The sequence below is a fragment of the Eumetopias jubatus genome, unplaced genomic scaffold, assembly GCF_037043125.1.
Source record: "Eumetopias jubatus isolate StellerSeaLion01/CBP00866 unplaced genomic scaffold, mEumJub1_p1.0 scaffold_7, whole genome shotgun sequence".
NCBI lineage: Eukaryota > Metazoa > Chordata > Mammalia > Carnivora > Otariidae > Eumetopias > Eumetopias jubatus.
Window position 1 is genome coordinate 82,323,179 of NW_028274813.1, and position 20,926 is coordinate 82,344,104.

Genomic DNA, 20,926 nt, shown 5'->3' on the forward strand with positions numbered 1-20,926 from the left:
AGAAATGGGCTGTTGTTTGAGTTTTGCCCTATAGGAAAGTTGATTTTCACTCAATGCTTTTAAGATTTTTTTTTCTTTGTCTTTAGTTTGAAATTTGATCATGACGTGTCTTGGCATGACTTTCTTTGGATTTATACTCTTTGGGATTATCTCAGCTTCTTGAATCTAGAGCTTTATGTCCTTTTCCAGTGTGGGCCCCCCACCAAGCCCCCCAGCAGGGTGGCATCAGAGAAGACTAAATGGGAGCTAAGATTTTTATATGTGCCTGGGGTAGTGCCCCCCACCCCCAAACAGTGTCATGGGTGAACGAAAGGATTACAGACCCTCACCTGCACTCAAGCAGTAACGAGGCCACCCTCCCCACAGTACCAGTAAAGACATGTTTCGGGCATATTTTTCTAATATCTTTTACGTGTTACCCTCTTTTTGCTCTCCTTCTAGGATTCTGATGACAAATGTTCAAGTTTTTGCTATATCCCTGAGGTTCTGGGGCCTTCGGCTTTACAGTCTGTTTTCTCTCTTCTTCAGATTGAATAGTTTCTATTGTTTCATCTTCATTTTCATTGATTATTTCCACCGTTTTCCCCATTCTGCTGTTGAGCCCATCCAGAGGATTTTTTATCTCCTCCTTCTCTGCTGAGACTTTCTATTCTTTTTTCATCTCAAGCCTGTTCGTCATGCTTGTTGAAGCATTTTTGTGGTGGTTGCTTTAAAATCCTTGTCAGATATTTCCAACATCTGTGTCATCCTGTTTTTGGTGTCTGTTGATTGTCTTTTACACATTTTGAGATCTTCTTGGTTCTTGCCATGATGTGTGATTTTCACTTGTACCCTGGATATTTTAAGTATTATGAGACTCTGGAGCTTAGCTAGATCTTTAGGTTTAGCAGGCCTCCCCAAGAGCACAAGTAGGGGCAGGAGGTGCCACTTTGCTACTTTACTACTGTTGATCGAGGGTAAAGATTCAGGTTCATTACTCGGCTTGCTTCAACGTCCCTAGGCTGGGATGGGTGCCCTGTTCCTGTTCCCACATGCCTCTACTGGTACTATGGTGAGGGGTGGGTGAAGTGGCAGGAGACTGCTGGAGAGCAGGGAAAGTTCCAGCCTCCTACTCAGCCGCCTTGGGCACCTGGCCTCGTTACTGCTTGGGTAGACGTGAGGGTCTGTAATCTTTCAGTTCCTGACACTATTTGGAGGGTAGGGAGCACTACCCCAGGCAGATAAAAAAGTCCTGGCTCCCATTTAGTCTTCTCTGATGCTACCCAGCTGGGGCTTGGTGAGAGACGGGGGGCTCCTTACATCTGGGTAAAGGTGTGGGCCCCCACTCAGCCTTTGCTGGTGGGGGCGGGCCTTTTCCTATGGTGTTTGGCTGGAGCAGGGCAGGGGTTATATAAACATTTTCGGCCCTGCCGGGTTGCCCCTTTCTTGATATTCTGGCTAGAGAGAGTGGGCTTCCTGGGGACCTTCTGTTGGTTCTCCTTGGTATATCTGGGTTGTCAGCATGTGTTACCCTCAGATCCCACAGTTCCCGTGCCCGTGTGCTGCCTTTTCTTCACTTCATAGTCTTCTTATATTTGTTTTATAAGTAATGTCCAGGATTTTTAGCTCTACTTAGCAGGAGGAATAGAGAGAAGTGTTCCTGTCTTGGTCCAGAATCAAGAACCTACCTATGTAATTTTAAATTATCTAGGAACATAAAGCAAATAAAAAGAAATGGGTGGAATTTATTTTAATAATATCTTATTTGACCCAAATATCCACAATGTTGTTTCAACATACAGTCCAAATTTTCAAGAAAAAAATTTTTTTAAGATTTTATTTTTTTATTTGTGAAAGAGAGAGAGAGCATGAGCCCAGGAAGTGGCAGGCAGAGGGAGAAGCAGGCTTCCCGCCGAGCAGGGAGCCCGATGCAGGACGCGATCCCAGGACCCCGGGATCATGACCTGAGCCAAAGGTAGATGCTTAACTGCTTGAGCCACCCGGGCGCCCCGAAATTTTCAAAATTTGTGAGCTATTTTACATTTTTTTCTAAGCTTTTGCAAATCAGTGTATATTTAACCCAATATACCCCAAATACTATTTCGGTATGTAATCAGACATCTCAATATGATTAATGAGCTATTTTATATCCTCTTTTTTTCCCCCATTCTGCGTCTTTGCAGTGTCTGTGTACTTCACATACGTTTGGAGTAGTCACGTTGCAGATGCTGAAGCCCACGTGTGGCTAGGCGGCCGCCGTGTTCCACGGTGCGTCTCCAGGCGCAGCACTTGTTACCTTTGCCCCGTTGGCACGGGTGCATGCTCCCACCTTGCCCTCCCCCGGCCCCCTTCTCTCTCTGCGCACCCCCACCACACACGTACTTCCTGTTTGGTTGAACCCTTTGATGAGAAGTTGCTGACAAGTGTGTGCCCTCCAGTCATTGCTTTGCTTATGACTACAGTTTCTGCTCTCTTTCGTAACCAAAGCTGTGCCTTTCTTCCCAGATTCCCCAGTTTAGAGGACCCCAGGCTCTGGGACCAGTCCCCACTGCTGTTGGGGTCAGCATAGCTATAGACAAAATATCTGCGGCGATCCTCAACATGGAAGAGCCTGTAAGTTCCAGTTTTGCCTTCCAGCTTTCCAGTGGGCTCTGAGCGGTCTTTCATTTCATAGTCCTTTATATGGAGCCCTGGATGTGGCAATAGACCGAGGCTTTGGGAGGTCATCTTTGCCATGATAGACAAGCCTAGGACTTGGCATCCGTCCTCGCGTATAAGCCCTTAGCCTCTCTCAGGGGCACCTCGGACAGCTCATCCGTCTTTGCCTGGGCTCACTCCCCTCGTGTCTGATGGACTCTGTAAATGTGAGGCAGAGATGTTGGCAGACGCCCGTCAAAGCCCCTTGTTCAGAAATCCTGCTGCACTCTAAGAGCTATAAATGGTTCTTTTTCCTTTTTGTTTCAGACAAGATTAGTTTTCCCAGAGGAAAAGAATATCTTCTTGCCGGCTTAGGATAGCTGAAATAATTTTCTAAAAAGACTAATATAAAAGGTTTTTGACTTTTTTTTTTTTAAAGATTTTATTTATTTGACAGAGGGAGACACAGCGAGAGAGGGAACACCGGCAGGGGGAGTGGGAGAGGGAGAAGCAGGCTTCCCGCTGAGCAGGGAGCCCGATGCGGGGCTCGATCCCAGGACCCTGGGATCATAACCTGAGCTGAAGGCAGATGCCCCTTGACTTTTTTTTTTTAATTTATTATTATGTCATTGTGAAGCCCAGACTTTTATCGCTTACAAGATTTTGAGATGCCTTTCTTCACATGAGTGCTGCCTCCCTCCTACAGGCCCACAGTCTGCCTACTCTAAATGTAACCGCTCTCTTTCTGATCCAGGTTACAATAAGCTCTTGCGACCTCCTGATCGTAAGCGTTGGCCAGATGTCCACGTCCAGGGCCATCAACCTAACCCAGAAACTGTGGTCTGCGGGAATTACGGCACAAATCATGTATGACTGGTCACAGGTAATGAGGCACAAAGTGCCCCTGAGTGGAGTGCGTGCGCCCTGGCTGCCGTGGCAGACCGTCCTCCCCAGCCTTAGAGTAGGGTTCTCTCAAACTCAACTTCTCTCTGGTTAGAGTTACTTCCGGTGTCAGTTTCTGATTGTTACAGGAACAAAGGACCACAACTCCGTGGTTTAAAACAATACAGGCTGGTTATCTCGCATTTCTGGCGTTCAGAAGTCTGATACCAGTTCCACTAGGCTCCAGTCAAGGTGGCTGCCAGGGCCCGTTCCTTCAGAAGGCTTGAGGGGGAGAAGCCATTGCCCTGTCTTATCCAGCCCCTGGAGGCCTCCAGCATCACTCCATTCGTAGTCCCGTCCTTCACCTTCAAACTCAGCAGTGTAGCACTTTCTTTTCTCTCTAAACCTCTCTCTTTGTCTTCCATCTCTGACTCTGACCCTTCTGTCTCCTCTCACAAGGATTCTTGCGATTACACTGACCCCACCCAGATGATCCAGGTCATCTCCCTGTCTCAAGATCCGTAACTCAAAGTTCCTTTGCCCCTAGAAGTGAACACACTCACCCAGGGATGACGCTGGGACGTCTTTGCAGGGCCACGATCCAGCCTCGCCCACTTCCCAGAGGCATTTTGTGTTGAGCCTGTGTGGGTGGCTGTCTCTCAGACCTCCCACAGCAGCCTGCTCTGGGGATGGAAGTGAGGAAAGGAGCAGCCTTGAACCCGCCTGCCCTTCGGAAAGGGGGGCCTGTAGAGAACGTCTGCCCTGCCACCAGCAGATCACAAAAGGGCGTATGATCCAGTTCGCCCACACTCAGGCGCCCCAGAGCCTGAAGAGACGCCCAGGGAAACAGAACCTCCACCCTCCCTCCTGCTGCTGTCCGTCTTGGTGTGTGTTAGGAAAACCTCCTCAGTCTGCTGAGCAATGATTTTTAATCATTTGACAGAGCAGCACCCTCTCCCATTGGTTCCCTTGTTTCATGAATTGTTAGAGGAGTGTTCTTGCAGAAACCGTGACTTCAGTCCTGCCCCGCGGCAGAACCTGCAGGCGTCCCTGCTCCGCTGCTTGGTGGCTTTAGGCTTCACTTCTGCTTTACACTGTCCGCTGTTTTTTGTTGCCATGGCTTTCCTCAAAGGCCTTCTCGTTGTATCTGTGTGTACTGTGTAATTTTGGCATCTTGCACCAAGATTTGAAGCTTTTGAAAACCTCTTACTGTGTCCCGAGCACATTGATTGTCCATGGCCCCTGAGGACAGCAGTGAAAGTAAGAAAAGCAAGGTCTTACTGCTCCTTTGAATTCTTACTCTTCTGGCTTCATATTAATAGCTCCTGAAGTCAGCAGGTTAGTAAATCCCTTTGAAAATACAGTTGGACACCGTGTTTTCAGTCTCCCTAAGTACTTGAAGCCGCTCTAGGCGCTCTGTTTATCTCACCTGCTGTGTTTGTTTCAGTCCCAAGAGGAGCTACAGGAATACTGCAGACATCACGAAATCACCTACGTGGCCCTCGTCTCAGATAAAGGAGGAGGCTATGTCAAGGTACAGACCCAAGGAAATGGTTCACAGTTCACAGTCAGATTTCCCAAACTGTGTATTGGGAGCACCCAACTTCCCACTGTCCCCTGGCCTTGGGTGTGGGTGGAAATCCATTATTGTATTTGTTGGGCCTGTGTTTGGAGAAAGGCTGTAGAGTAAGAGACAGTGAATCTGAACCCTTCCCTTCCAGCTTAAAAAATAAAAAATCAAAAATAGTGGCAGTAGGTTTTTCCTACTTTTCTACCTCTGTTCCCTTTCTTCATCTAAGAAAATAGGAATAGTGACCACACTGATACCTGCTGGTTGGCATATCCTGTGGCTGTTTCCTAACCAGTTTTACTGTTACCTTTAACTTAACAAACCTCATAAATATATCAACTTCTAACCTTTATTTCTATTTTTAAGGGAAAAAAAAAATCAACGTATTTTCCCCCTTTTAATGTCTTTGTCAGGTTTTGATATCTGGGTAATGTTGGCCTCATCAATGAGTTGGACAGTGTCCTCTCCTCTTCTGTTTTCTGAAAGATTTTTGTGTACAGGTGGTATTATTTCATCCTCAGATGTTTGGTCAGACTCAGCAGTGAAGCCACAAGGGCCTAGACAGAGAGCCGTTCAGCTCCTCTTTCTGAATAAGTGAGTCTGAGTAGTTAATCTTCCCCAGAATGTTCCCATTTCATCTAAATTTTCAAATACTCTCTTTTACTATCTGTAGGATCTGTAATGATAATCCCCTCTTTCATTCCTGCTCGTCAGTAATTTATGTCTCCCATCCTTCCCCTTTTTTTACTTCACCAGGCTGGCTAGAGGTTTATCAATTTCATTTGTCTGTTCAGAAAACCAGCTTTTGATGTCATTGATTTTTCTCTTATTTTTTTGTTCATTTGTTTTCTATTTTACTGATTTCCATTCTATTCTTCTTCATTCCGCTAATTGTGGATTTAGTTTATTCCTTTTCCAGTTTTCTTCAGGTGGAACTTTAGGTTAGGGGTAGATAAACAACAGCCCGTAGGCTAAATCTGGCACACAGCCTATTTCTGTATGGCCTGGGAGCTACAAATCTTTTTTACGTTCTCTATTTAAAAAAAAACAAGGATGTGACAGACAGCATGTGGCCTGCAAAGCCTAAAATACTTACCTGAGCCTTTACAGGGGGGAAAAAAAAAGTTGGCACCTGGCATGGATCAGTAAGTTTAGACTTTACTTTTGTAAGTATAAGCATTTAATGCTATAAAAAGTACTGCATTAGTTGCATCCTGCACATTTTTATATGTGATGCTTTCATTTTCATTTAGTTCAAAATACTTACTAGTTTCTTTGATGATTTCTTCTTTGATCCACAGGTTATTTAGAAATGTGTGGCTTAACTTCCCAGTATTTGGGTATTTTCCAACTATCTTTCTTTCATGATTTCTTTCCTTTTTTTAAAATTTTTATTTTTTTATTTAAGATTTTATTTTTTTATTTTTCGATACACAGACAACGAGAGAGGGAACGCAGGCAGGGGGAGAGGGAGAAGGAGAGGGAGCAGCAGCAGCAGGCTTCCTGCCGAGCAGGGAGCCCAGCCCGATGGCGGGGCTCGATCCCAGGACCCTGGGATCACGACCTAAGCCGAAGGCAGACGCTTAACGACTGAGCCACCCAGGTGCCGCCCTTTTTCTCTTCTCCTTGTAGGACTCTGATTACAGTATATTAATCATTTGATACTGACCCACAGCTCATTAAGACTCTGTTTTCTGTTTTTCCCTTTCCCTTAGCTTTATTCGGGACCATTCACTGATCTTTTTTGCAATATCTCATCTGCTGTTAATCCCATTGCATTTCTTATATTTGTGTCTTTCTATATCTTCCATTTCTCTCTTAGCGTTTTTGTTTCCTTTACATAAAATAGTCATTTTAGGGGCGCCTGGCTGGCTCAGTCAGTAGAGCATGTGACTTTTGATCTCAGGGTTGTAAGTGTAAGCCCCACATTGGGTGTAGAGATAACTTAAAAATAAAATCTTTAAAAAAAAATAGTTGTTTTAAGGTGCTTGCCTACTAATTCCATCATTTCTGAATCTATCATTTCTTCTGGTTATAAGTCTTATTTTCCTACCACTTTGCGTGCCAGTAGTTTTTTTTTTTTAAGATTTTATTTATTTATTTGACAGAGAATAAGCAGGGGGAGCTGTAGGCAGAGGCAGAGGGAGAGGGAGAAGTAGACTCTCCACTGAGCAGGGAGGCCAATGTGGGCTTGATCCCAGGACCCTGGGACCATGACCTAAGCCGAAGGCAGACGCTTAACTGACTGAGCCACCCAGACCCTCCTGCCAGTAACTTTTGATTAGTTGTTGGACATTATGAATTTTACATTTCTGGGTGCTAGGTTTTATGTCCCTATAAATACTGTTGGGCTTTGTTCTGGGGTGTAGTTAAAATTCTTGAATTGCTTGATCTTTTTCCAGGCTTCATTTTATGCGTTGTTAGGGTGGATCCAGGGCAGCCGTTAGTCTAGGCCTGAGTTAGCCCCATTACTAGTAAGGCAATACCCTTAGGAGGATTCTGCCTGTTGCCCTGTGTATTCTGAGGTCTCTCCACCCTGATAAGAATAATAACTATTCCCAGCCCTGTGAATTCCAGAAATCATGACGCCTACTCATTTCTGGTGGTTGTTTCCCCAGCCTTGGGCAGTTTTCTTTCACTAATGCACAGATCAGTTCTCTGGCAAGAATTGAGGGGACTTCTCCACAGAGTTTCAGAAATTGATGCGAGTGTGGAGCACTCTTGTCTCCAGTCCTCTGCCTCACAGTCTCTAGCCATCTGGGTCTACCTAAACTCTCTCCCCACCTTGGCAAGACTCCCAGTCTCTGTTTGGGTTTTGCGTTCCTGTGCTGCAATCTGCAGGCTCCCTCAGCACAGTAAACGAGCCCTGGTAGGGCACTTTGTTTACCATATTTTGGAAAATAGTCCTCCACTGCTTGTTGTCTAAGGTCTGAGAAACAGTTGTCCTATGTGTTTTCTCTGACTTTGTAATTGTTTAAGGCAGGAAGGCACTTCTTGTAGTAGTTTATCCTTTATGGGAAGATTTGGAAGTCCCCACTACTCGTCTGCTTGTTAGTCACAAAATCATAAGTGACCCTAAGAACTACTGATCAGGCCTCTTCCAGAGCAGTGACTGCCATCAAGCTTCTGCTGGGTAATCTGTACCATAACACACTGCGAAAATGATTAACGGATTTTAAAAACTTGAATCAGTTTCCTTCCCAAAATTTACACTCTGTGGTCTTAGTTCTGTCTTCTAGAGTAGTCAAAATAACAAGTCTAATTTTTCCCCCTCTCAGCTACCTTCAAATAAATTGTAGGAGACGACTGCCATGTCACTCTGTCCTCTTTTCTGGTTTAAACATTCTGGTTACTTAAGCCATTCCTCACAACATGATTTCCCAAATCCTTGACCCTCCAGGTTAACCTCCGCTAGACCTGCCTTGTCAATGTCTGTCTTTAAATGTGATACTAGAGTTCTACAGAGCACTCTAAGCATATTCTAACTAAATGAGAATGGTCTCTGACCTCCCTCATTCCAGATACCCTATTTCTCCCCAGAGAGTTTACTAGTGAACTCTTAGCAATCATGTGGCTCTTTGGCTTGTACTGAACTTAGCAGTTAAAACCCACTGGCCTTTTCAGTTATCACCGTGTCTGGCTGGCCACCTACAATGAGGGCTTTCATTACAGGATTTCATATTAATCTCCATTAAATGTGATCGTGTTCATTCTAGCACATTGTTCCAGCCTGTCTATCTTTTGAATCTTGCGTCATCTTCATATTTGAAGGGCAAGACATCACTTCATTCATCCAGTCATCAAATGCATTTTAAGTGTTCACAGTGTGGGGGGGATGGAATTTAAGATCCTAAAGGATATAGGGACATTGACGCGTCAGGCCCTGCTGTTAAGGATCCTATAATCTGGTAGGGAACATAACACAGTCATGCATGATTATGAGCTAGACAGTGCTAAATGCCACGAGAGTCCTACAGTGCAAGTTCTCTGAGGGTTCATCAGCCTGGGAGATTACCTCAGAGGTGGCAGGGAAGTCTTCAGGGTAGAGGTAGATTTATGGGGGACCCTCATGGATGGGCAGGATAGAGATGTGTGCTGAAAGGGACTTTTAAGCAGAAGGAATGGCGAAGTAATGGTGAATAGCCTGTTCCAAAGAGGGAGGCCAGAAGAGAACTATTCTGGTATTACCCCGAATAAGTCTACTTTGGGTGAAGCAGAAGGATTGCAAAGAAGGATACTTCAGCAGGAGAGAATGGTTTTAGCTAGATCATGGAGAGCAAAACCAAGGAATTTGGACTTTATGTAGCAGCGAGTGGGGAGCCAGCATGTGTTCTGGACAGACGGGGACATCAGAGCAGTATGTGAGAAAAATTCATCTGCAGGGGTGTGTGGCATGGAACCGAGTGAGTGTTAAATAGCAGTGGGAGGAACATAAGGCTGTTTGAAGTCAAGGTTGGGTGCTGGCCGTGGAGTGAAGATGAGAGAGCAGGTACCATAGAAGTGGGTGACAGGACTTGAGTTTGGAGTGGAGAGGGGAGTCCTGTGGAAACTGGTGACTGACCATGGGGATGTTTAAGGGGAAGAATATGTGGAAGAATCAAATGAAATAGGAGCTGGTTAGTCTTGGCCTTTTTTTAAATCCTCTCATCAATGATAAGCTTTTCTAGTCTATACCAGGGTTTCTTAACAGCCACAGTGACATTTGGGGCCAGATGATTGTAGGGGCTGCTGTCCTGCGCCCTATAGGAAGTTGAACAGCACGCCAGGCCTCTACCCACGAGCTGCTGGTAGCACCCCCTGTAGCTGTCAACAACCAGAAAGGTCTCCAAATATTGCCAGATGTCCTGTGATGAGCAAAATCGCCCCTAGTGAGAACCACCAACCTCAACTGTTGACTTAGTTTTGTACTCTGATTCAGCCTGTTGGCTTCAGAAACTGATTCTGTTTCATTCTTTTTAAGGTTAAGTCTTTTGAGAGGGAAAGACAAACAGAGAAACATGTGCAGGAGTCTGATCTTATAGACCACGTTTTGCAGAAACTCAGAACTAAAGTCAGTGATGAAAGGACTATCAGGTAACAAAAGCCCAAAAACCAGCTGTGAATACCTGTAGAACTTCTGTACCTTTATTCTAAAAATCAATTTGATCCTTTTGGGAAATGAAGATACATCAGGATAACTTTTAATGGATCATTCATTCTGTTGCTTCCGAATAGATCAGCAGTTTAAGTGTGTGACCCCCTGTATAAGACTAATCATAGTTTCAGGGTTTGTTTTTCATAACATGTCAGAGAATATTTTATCAGTTTGAAAGGCCCAAGGAGCCAAAATTTGGTCTGTTAATTAGTAAATTTTGGTAGTGTTTTGTCAAAGTAATTGAAAGATTAATATATTCTGGGAAAAGATGTCATATATTCATGATGGAAATGTAAACTGTTTCAACTCTCTTAATGAAGTTAAAATTGCCTTAAAACTAAAAATTAAAAAGAAATACCCAGTAATTCTACTTTCAGGAGTTTATAGTAAAAATTATTCCATGGGGGTATGTACAAAGAGTCTAGCAAGGCATTGCTTGTAACAGTTTCAATCTTTTTGGTCTCAGAACCACTTTATACCCTTAAAAATTATTTGAGAGCACCAAAGAACTTTATATCTACAATAATTTGTTAGAGATTAAAACACATTTTAAAAATATTTATTTTAAAATAATAAACCCGAGGCACCTGGGTGGCTCAGTCAGTTAAGTATCAGCTTTCACTTCCAGTTATGATCTCACGGTCCTGGGATCCAGCCCAGGCTCCCTGCTCAGCAGGGAGTCTGCTTCTCCCTCTCCCTCTTTCCCTCCCCCTCTCCATCATGCTCTCTCTCACACAAATTAACATTCTTTAAAAAAATAAAACAATAAACCCATTTTCTAAAACAAAAGAAATTTTGGAAGAATGACAATTTGACATTTTACAGATAATGCATTGTTTTACATTTTTGTAATCTCTTTAACACGTTAATAGAAAAAACTAGATTGTCACTATCTGCGTCTGCATTCAATCTGTTGTGCTATCACCCATCATACAGTCTCTGGAAAATTCCATGACACATTTGTGAAAGGATGACCCCAAAAAGGTAGAGGTTTAGAAGAGGTTTTTTAATCTGTAAAAATAAATAACATTTTATATTATGGTGAAAACTGTTTTGACCTTGCAGACCTATGCAAGGATCTCAGGAACTTCCAGAGGTCCCTGGACCACACGTGGGAGAATCTCTCACAATGTCAAAACATCGACTGGCAGAAGATTGTTTGGATTATAGTAAATACAATGAAATGGTGTGCAGCCTTTAAAAATGATGATTCTAGGGGCGCCTGGCTGGCTCTCTCACTAGAGCATGCAACTCTTGATCTCAGGGTCATGAGTTCGAGGGCCACATTGGGCGCAGAGTTTACCTAAAAAAAATTTTTTTTAAGGGGCACCTGGGTGGCTTAATCATTGTCTGCCTTCAGCTCAGGTCATGATCTCAGGGTCCTGGGATCGAGCCCCGCATTGGGCTCCCTGCTCCGCGGGAAGCCTGCTTCTCCCTCTCCCATTCCCCCTGCTCGTGTTCCCTCTCTCACTGTGTCTCTCTCTGCCAAATAAATAAATAAAATCTTAAAAAAAAAAATTTTTTTTTAAATGATTCTAGTAAACCTGAATTTATTGACATGGAAATCTGTCCACAGATAAAGAGATATATAATCCTGTTTTTTAAAACCAAAATATATAACCCGTACATTGTCTGGAATGATGTATCAAATTTTTTTTTTTAAGATTTTATTTATTTATTTGAGAGAGAGCATGGGAGGGAGAGTGAGAGGGAGAAGAAGCAAGTTCCCCACTGAGCAGAGAGCCTGATGCTGGACTAGATCCCAGGACCCTGGGATCATGACCTGAGCTGAAGGCAGACACTTAACCGACTGAGCCACCTAGGTGCCCCCCAAATTTTAACTGTAGTTATTTCTGGTTAGTGGGATTACAAGGGATCTTAATTTTCTTTAAATTTCTATAAGTGTGTAACTTTTATATATATATATATATGCTTATAATCAAAAATACTTTTTTTTTTTTGCTTATATCAGTGATTCTCAGGGGACATTTGGCACTGTTGGCAGATATTTTTGGTTGTTAGAACTGGTGGTGCTACTAGTATCTAGTAGAGACCAGGGATGCTGCTAATCATCCTACAATGCATATTGACTAACCACCCCCCCATCCAAGAAATATCTGGCCCAAAATGTCAATAGTGCCAACAGTGAAAAACCATGGCTTATATAAAACAAACCTTACTTTCTTCTCCTTCCCTCACCCTGGGCTCCCTCCCACCTGCACCTAGCTTGAATAAATTCACCATCACACTTCTTTTGAGGGAATATAGAATGTTCTAGAAGTACTAGGTATTAGGATTACTGATCCTCCAAAAAAGGCAGAGGTGTAGAAGAGCAAACATAAAATGACCTGAATATCTTAAGACACATAAAAGGCCCAGATGGGATTCAGTTTTAGCAGGGAAGTTTAAAATCTTTCCTCCATGCACATGATTACTTCCCTGTTTTCCCAAGATAGAGTGCTATTGTGTCTCTCAAAGGCTGTAAGCTAATTCAATCTTTAAAGAACATCCGTTCACAACTTTTGAAAGAATCTCCTTATTTATTAAATGTTCTCCTGCAGGTGATCACCAAGGTTGCTGCCACTTTAATAAAGGTGGGGCATGCCCTCCCTAATGTTTCCTTGTATTGTGAGGGGAGCGGAAAGAACACCCATTATAGTTCATTGAAATCAGCTTCTTATGTTGAGCCAGGGTTTCAAACACAGCTGAATAAATCAAAATGTTGTCTTTAGGTATTTAATTTGAAATGACATCCTTTATAATTTTTACTTGCTCTTGACCAAAAGCATAATTAAGTTCAAATTTTTTTCCACTAATAACCAATATTTAATTTTTACATTTAATAGGAAAAAATGGCTCACTTTAAAGTATCTTTGTTGTGTTGCTCTATTGACTGTTTTCTAATTGTTTTTGTTTGGTTTTTTTTAGAGAAGCTTCTGATAATCTTGCAGTGCAAAATCTGAAGGGCTCCTTTTCTAATGCTTCAGGTATTGACTAATTAGAATCTAAACATAATGCTGTGTGTGTGCACATGCGTGCGCGCTGCTATAAACACTGCTGTGGCTAACTCCTTGTTGCATCAGAAATGTATTTTTAAAGTAACATATACAATTAATTATACCAAATGGAATTTATGCTTTGAAACTCACATCTGAGAAAATGACTAGGAGTTTGGTGGTTCCTCTAATCATAATACAGCTCTGTCTTCCTGTCTTATTTTCACAACTGCTTCATCTTCCTTTGACTCAGTTTACTGTATAGATTAAATGTGGTTAATTTTCCTGGGAATTTTCCCCACAAAGATTGAAGAATAATATATTGAAATAACCTTGAGGGGCACCTGGGTGGCTCAGTTGGTTAAGCGACTGCCTGCTCAGGTCACGATCCTGGAGTCCTGGGATCGAGTCCTGCAAGCAGGGAGCCCGCTTCTCCCTCTGACCCTCCCCCGCTTCATGCTCCTCTCAAATAAATAAAATCTTAAAAAAAAAAAAAAAGAACCTTGAGAAAGACCATGTATACGTTTTGTTTTCATGAAAGCCAAGAGGGAGCGGTGGTGACAGTTAGGTCTTTAGTTTCATCACATCTGCCAGCCTTACTGAAAAAGAAATGTCCCAGTTACGTCCACAAGACGACATATTTGGCTTTTAACAGAACTGGGTCTTTTTGGTTTGTTAGCGTTGACTTTCTGCCACTGTCGGATTTCCAATGCTTTGAGGAATTTAAAGTATTAGAGTTTGAGAGATAGCAAGTTTGATTTTTTTTCCCTTAGGTTCATGAGGTTTTGGTGACTCATACAGCCTCCCTATGCTTTTGTCACCTTCCACCCCCACTCCCACCTGAGAGAAGGCTGGGAGTCTTGACAGAAGCACTAAAACTGGGTGTTAGGGTTCTGAGTTCCTCCAGGTCAAGTGCAGCTAGTTGCAGAGATGGAAAACAAAGCCCAGACAGAATCTAGCCCATAGAATCACACCAGAGTGGATTCTACTAATCACCTCTGCCATCTCTGTGGTGTGTTACAGAAAGTGGGACAAGACCATAAATTCTGCAACTCTCTGTTTCAGGTTTGTTTGAAATCCATGGAGCAGCAGTTGTTCCCATTGTGAGTGTGATAGCCCCAGAGAAGCTGTCAGCCAGCACTAGGCGGCGGTATGAAACTCAGGTACATACACTTTCCTCAGCTTTCTAATGTCAAGCTACAAAGGAGGAAGAAAACAGGAAAGAAGATAAACGGTTTCCTGGAAAGTTTTCTTCCCACTTCCTTAACTTGATGGCTTCTGAAAATTTAAGCATCTCTCTGGTGTTAGGATTCTGTCCCATGTGCCCTCTTAAGAGGTATCCGTGTACATTATGGGCACCTAGAAGTACCTACTGTCCGAATTACTAGATCTAAACGAAGACTTTCTGATCTGGATCTAATGGCAGACGGGGTTGCTTTGTTTCTGTTCTAACAAACAAAGCAGAAGAGATCTACTCCAAGACTTGAGGCAGGTTTCTCCCTGCATACATGTTTTTGGTATTTGCTATCTGCCTGATTCTGTGTGAAATGCCGCATAAAATTTAAGAGACATATGGCATGGCCCCAATCCTCAGTTCTTTTTTCTTGAGATTTTATTTGTTCATTTGAGACACAGAGATAGAGAGAGAGACAGAGAGAGAGAGAGCATGAGCAGGGGGAGAGGCAGAGAGAGAGGGAGAAGCTGGCCCCCCGCCGAGCCAGGAGCCCCATGTGGGGCTCGATCCCAGAACCCCGGGATCATGACCTGAGCCGAAGACAGACGCTTAACCATCTGAGCCACCCAGGCGCCCCAATCCTCGAAGAGTTTTTAACCTTAGGAGCATATGTAGTATACAGTTAGAGAACAACAGAAGAGCAGTAACAGAATGCTGAATTAGGTACACTGAAGGTGAGTGTTGGACATGGGGCCGGGGTGGAGATCAGTGTCTGCTTGGATGATAGATGAAGGCTTCCTGGAGGGGGCATCCCTGAAGGATTTAAATAGGGAGGAAAGATCAGGGCAATCCTCCAGCTAATGAGCTCACTCAGGACACTGGCTTCACTTGGCAAGTGGGTGTTGGAGCAGTCATTATTTAGAAATGTGATTAGAGGGGCACCTGCGTGGCTCAGTCGGTTAAGTTTCCTGACTCTTGATTTCAGCGCAAGTCATGATCTCAGGTTTTGAGATCAAGCCCCGAGCCAGGCACCACACTCAGCATGGAGTCTGCTTCTCTCTCTAATAAATAAATAAATATTTTTTTAAAAATGTGATTAGATTGAAATACAAAAGATTAAGTTACCTCATTTTTGTATGCACTCCTGTTTCTCAGTATAGTGCATGGCAACTCATTTTGACATCTTTCTGCTGCATTCATCTACTACCATATTTCAGTTCCATGTCCTCATTGCTGTGACCTTCCCCTTTTTCCAAATTTAGCTTAATACCAAAATCCCCACGCTTCCACATGCAGTTTCAATGAGGTTTTAGGTGTCATTTTAAAATTATAAAGAAGTAAGTAGGTGGATTATTAAATTATCAAAACAGGCTATAGGGGCGCCTGGGTGGCTCAGTCATTAAGCATCTGCCTTCGGCTCAGGTCGTGATCCCAGGCTCCTGGGATCGAGCCCCGCGTTGGGCTCCCTGCTCAGCCAGGAGCCTGCTTCTCCCTCTCCCACTACCCCTGCTTGTGTTCTCTCTCTAGCTGTCTCTCTGTGTCAAACAAATAAAATCTAAAAACAGGCTATAAAATCTCATTTCTCCTGAGATCAGGATAGGCTGGGCACTCATCTTTTCAAGTCCTTAGATAATCTTTGGGAGTCCTTCTAGGCCTTAGTTTGTCACTCATGATCGTTTACTACAATAGGAAATAAAATGGCGAGAAAGATGGTTTGTGTTGACAGGTTTTGAATTCTGACAAGTCGTCTTCTTGTTTAGGTACAAACACGACTTCAGACCTCCCTTGCCAACTTACATCAGAAAAGCAGTGAAATTGAAATTTTGGCTGTAAGTTGCTCTCTTTAACATTTTGAGGACTGCCTGGGTCCCCGTCATCAAAGTCATTTCCTCAGAGGTCAGGGCACTGTTGCTCCCTATGCACAGTGTGGGGATGCAGGCCTTTTATCACTGATGCGAACCACATGTAATCTAAATCTGTAAAAACTGGGGAGAAAATGAAAGGTTTTGTGTTTGTTTCTCCTGTTTTCTCCCTCTGAAAGATGGGGGGGCAGGGTGAGTAAAAACCAAAATCACCATTTTTCTAAAATGCTTCAGACTTTTGCCTTATTAAAAATACATGGAGTACAGCAGCAGCATCAAGCCTCTGGGGGTATCTGTTCGCCAGTGCTGACAACGTACCACTCCATGGTTCATGTACGTGTGCCTGATTTGATAGAGCACGGTAGCGTCCCAGACTCTGCAAGCCCGGGTGCACGTTGCTCCATCCAAGCTGACACTCTTGTGACAAGTCAGTATGTGCTGCCTAGGTCCCCTGACAGATGACATACATCTTTGTGTATCAACAGGTGGATCTACCCAAAGAAACAATCTTACAGTTTTTATCATTAGAGGTAAGCAAGATGAGCTCTTGTGCATTGTGGCCTTTAAAATTCCAAAGCTTTGCTGTTAATTTGCCAAAACATAACGGAAAATGGCATTATTTTCTTAGTGATACTTTTGGACAGTTCCAGGAATTTAATTACATTGTTCCTTTTATGTGACATAGATATTACTAAATCAGATTCTGAGAGAATCATACTTTTCTAGTGAATTCTAAGTTTCAGAGATTATTTTAACACTTCGTACATTTATTGTGTGTCAGGCTCTGGCAGGCCTTGCTCTAAGCATAATCATAACAACCTTGAGAGATAGCTACCGTTATGCCCATTATATAGATAAACAGAAGCCGAAGCCTTTTACATTTTACGGAGAATGGAAGAGACGTTAAATGTCTTACTCAGGGTCAACCAGTTACTAGTAATGCTAGCAGAGCCAGCATTTGAACTTAGGCAGGCTAGGGGAATCTGTATTCCTCACCACTATACAATGCTGCCTCAGACCTTCATTTCAATTAGGGAAGCTTATGTAGATCTAGAACTATATGGAATATATTTTTGTAAAAATTAAGTGAGCTCATTATATAAAAAATTTTTATGGGTAGCACAGAAAACAATCCAATTAAAAATAGGCAGAAGACATGAAAGGATACAGATGGCCAACAGGCATATGAAAAGATGTTCAGCATCACTCCTCATCAGGGAGATACAAATCAAAATTACAATGGGTTATCACCTCACATCCGCCAGAATGGCTAAAATCAACAACACAAGAAACAACAAGTGTTGGAGAGGATGTGAAGAAATAGGAACCCTAGTGCACTGTTGGTGGGAATGCAAACTGGTGCAAATACTGTGGAAAACAGTATGGAGGTTTCTCAAAAAGTTAAAAACGGAGCTACTCTACAATTAGTAATTGCACTACTGGGTATTTACCCAAAAAATACAAAACACTAATTCAAAGAGATACATGCACCCCTATGTTTACAGCAGCATTATTTACAATAGCCAAATTATGGAAGCAGCCTAAATGTCCACTGATAAATGAATGGATAAAGATGTGGGGATGGGTGTGTGTATACCCATACAGATACACACACACACACACACACACACACACACACACACACACACACACACACACACACACACACACACACACACACACACACACACAAACGGAAAATTATTCAGCCGTAAAAAAGAATGAAATCCTGCCATTTGCAACAACATGGATGGAGCTAGAGACTAAAATGCTAAGTGGAATAAGCCAGAGAAAAGACAAATACCATATGACTTCACTCATATGTGGAATTTAAGAAACAAAATGAGCAAAGGAATAAGAAGACAAACCAAGAAACACTCTTAACTATAGAGAATAAACTGATGATTTCCAGAAGGGAGGTGGGTGGGGGAATAGGTAAATAGGTGATGGGGATTAAAGAGTACACTTCTCATGATGAACAGGGAGTAAATATACAGAATCACTGAATCACTGTACTGTACACCTGAAACTAATAATACTATATGTTAACCATACCGGATTTTAAAAGTTTTTAATGGGTAGCCTTCTTATCAAATAGCCTAGTAACTTTAAAAAAATTTGAGTAAGCAGTTTTTTTATTACGTTAGTCACCATACAGTACTTCATTAGTTTTTGATGTAGTGTTCATGCTGAGTGAATAAGCATTCTTAATAGCAAAGATAACGAATTATAATCACAGCTACAGAGGATTTTTTTTTAACATCCTATTAAAGAATACTTTTGTCTATCCAGAGGATTTCGATTAAATTAGATGAAATAAATGAACTTTGCCCCAGAAGTAACATTTCATACATTTTCTGTTGTGGTCTTGTAAATAAGCATATATACCACTCTGCTGGCAATTACTGCTTTATGAGCCAGAGGTGTTACTTCCATTTTCCACAAAATAAATGGGCAGAAATAACTGCTCTAAAGTCACAGTAGCAGACTGTGGCTGCAGCACTGCTAATCAGGATCTAACAAGGAGTCTTGCTGTAAAGAAAACTGATGCTTCAAAGGAAGAACCCCAGCAGTCGCCCCACCAGTTCTATCATCTATAACTGGTATTCTTTCAGTACACTTAAAGGGGGGGGGCGGCACTGGCATTTCATCAGTGACCCAGGACAAGCCAGTTAATAAACATTAGTAGCTGTTATCAAGTCTTATCTCTTTTTTCCTAGTGGGATGCTGACGCACAGGCATTTAATACAACTGTGAAGCAGCTGCTGTCACGCCTGCCAAAGCAGAGATACCTCAAATTAGTCTGTGATGAAATTTATAACATCAAAGTGGAAAAAAAGTAAGTTAATGCTAAAGTAGTGCAAGTTTCAACATGGGTTAAAATTCAAGGGGTTTAAAGTGACACATTTTATTGTCTTGTTGAGGTTTGATGGCTGATAAACCATTATGTTAGAACTGCACTTGATAATCAGTAAATCTCGTTCAGGACTATGAATCACAGTCACAATTTGTCAGTAACAAAACACAGCATTGCCAGGAGTAGCCGTCCCACTTAAAACTGTCACCACCCAGGTAACTCCTAGCAATGTCTGCATGCAAGGGAACTGCTGTGGCTGCTTTGCCGTAGGTCCTCTTGGCAGAATGCCGGTCATTCGTGTTGCCACCTGCTTCAAAGGCAACAAGAAAACCTGTGGGGTGAACGGGGTTCCTCTTATGTAGGGCCTTACATACAGACCCCGTGCCAGTCAGAGCTTCTGTAACATGTCATTTTTTTTCAGTCACTCGCCTTCCATCTTTTTTTTTTTAAACTAAACTCTTACAGTTAAGTGTCCTAAAAGTAACTTGTTTTAACTTTGCTCCTCACTCATTATCCTGCTCTCCCCTTTTCCCTTTTGCAGGGTGTCCGTGCTATTCCTGTACAGCTACAGAGATGACTACTACCGGATCTTGTTTTAATCCTAAAGAATGGTCACTATCTTGTTCTAAGACAGGAGCTCATACTATGAAATGTTGTACAGTTCTTGTAATTTTAACTTTACATTGTAAGAAGCTGTCCTACAAAGTTGAGCTTTGTGAGTTTTTCATGTGTAATATATAAATTCATCTTTTTGAACATAATAAACGCTTTCATGTATCTGCTGCTTTTAAGTTGCAAATCTGTTAACTCTGAAGGTCTGGTGGAGCTAGAACACAAGAAAATAGCCATGTTTTCCCCTTAATTCTAATGACTAAGGAAATGCCCAAACCACCCCCAACAAATCAACCCAAAAAGATCCACATCAAGACACAGAGTAGTAATGGAGAGAATTTTAAAGCCAAACAGTTACATACCCTTGTAAGGCTATCAGCTAAGTTTTCAGAAGGGAGTGCCATGATAAATTCAAAGTGCTTAAAGAAAAAAGCCTGCAGCCAAGAATACTCTCTTCTATTCTGAATGATAGCCTTGCTGGGTAAAGAGTTAAAAGTTAAAGGAATTCATGACCACTGAATCAGCCCTACAAGAAGTGTTACAGAGGACTCAGTGGACAGGGAAAATCATAGGAGGCACAAGAAAAGTAGGAAGCACCAAAGCAACTACGTGTATCTGTAAAAATCAGTCAAGGGAGAAACAGCAAAAAAGGAAGTGAAGTATGACACTATATACCTAGAACTGTGGTAGGGAGAGGAGTAAAGAATGGGTTCAAACTTAAGTGAACTTCAACTTAATATAGATTGCTATATCCCTAAGAGGTTAGATACTAACCTAATGGTAACCACAAATCAAAAACCAGTAATATATATGCAAAAAACAGAGAAAAGAATATCACTAAGGAAGGCCTGCAAACCATGAGAGAGCGAGAGAGGAAAGAAACCAAGAACTACAAAAACGACCATAAAATAAGTAACAAAACCATACACAAAGATAAACTCAAAATGGATGAAAGACCTCAACGTGAGACAGGAAACCATCAGAATAGCAGAGGAGATACCAGGCGGCAAAGTCTTCGACCTCAGCCGCAGCACCTTCTTCCTAGACACATCTCCAGAGGCAAGGGAAACAAAAGCAAAAAGGAACTATTGGGACATCAGGATAAAAAGCTTCTGTACAATGAAGGAAACAAGCAACAAAACTAAAAGGCAACCAAAGGACTGGGAGAAGATTTCTGCATATGACATACTGGAGAAAGGGCTAGTATCCAGAATCTATAAAGA

General features: G+C 42.4%; 1 protein-coding gene across 4 annotated transcripts in view; it reads left to right on the top strand.

Annotated features, from left to right (window-relative positions):
* Positions 1-19,868, top strand: part of EIF2AK4 (eukaryotic translation initiation factor 2 alpha kinase 4) — a 105,930-nt gene extending 86,062 nt beyond the window's left edge. For all 4 annotated transcript variants that reach the window (XM_028119421.2, XM_088024711.1, XM_028119420.2 and 1 more), the window contains 10 exons: positions 2,485-2,592; positions 3,371-3,499; positions 4,946-5,032; positions 10,029-10,141; positions 13,131-13,189; positions 14,264-14,361; positions 16,133-16,201; positions 16,720-16,764; positions 18,955-19,073; positions 19,633-19,868. In XM_028119421.2, coding sequence (XP_027975222.1) covers positions 2,485-2,592; positions 3,371-3,499; positions 4,946-5,032; positions 10,029-10,141; positions 13,131-13,189; positions 14,264-14,361; positions 16,133-16,201; positions 16,720-16,764; positions 18,955-19,073; positions 19,633-19,690 — 885 coding nt within the window. In that variant the 3' untranslated portion in view covers positions 19,691-19,868. The remainder of the gene's footprint in view (positions 1-2,484; positions 2,593-3,370; positions 3,500-4,945; positions 5,033-10,028; positions 10,142-13,130; positions 13,190-14,263; positions 14,362-16,132; positions 16,202-16,719; positions 16,765-18,954; positions 19,074-19,632) is intronic.
* The last annotated feature ends 1,058 nt before the right edge of the window (positions 19,869-20,926 follow it).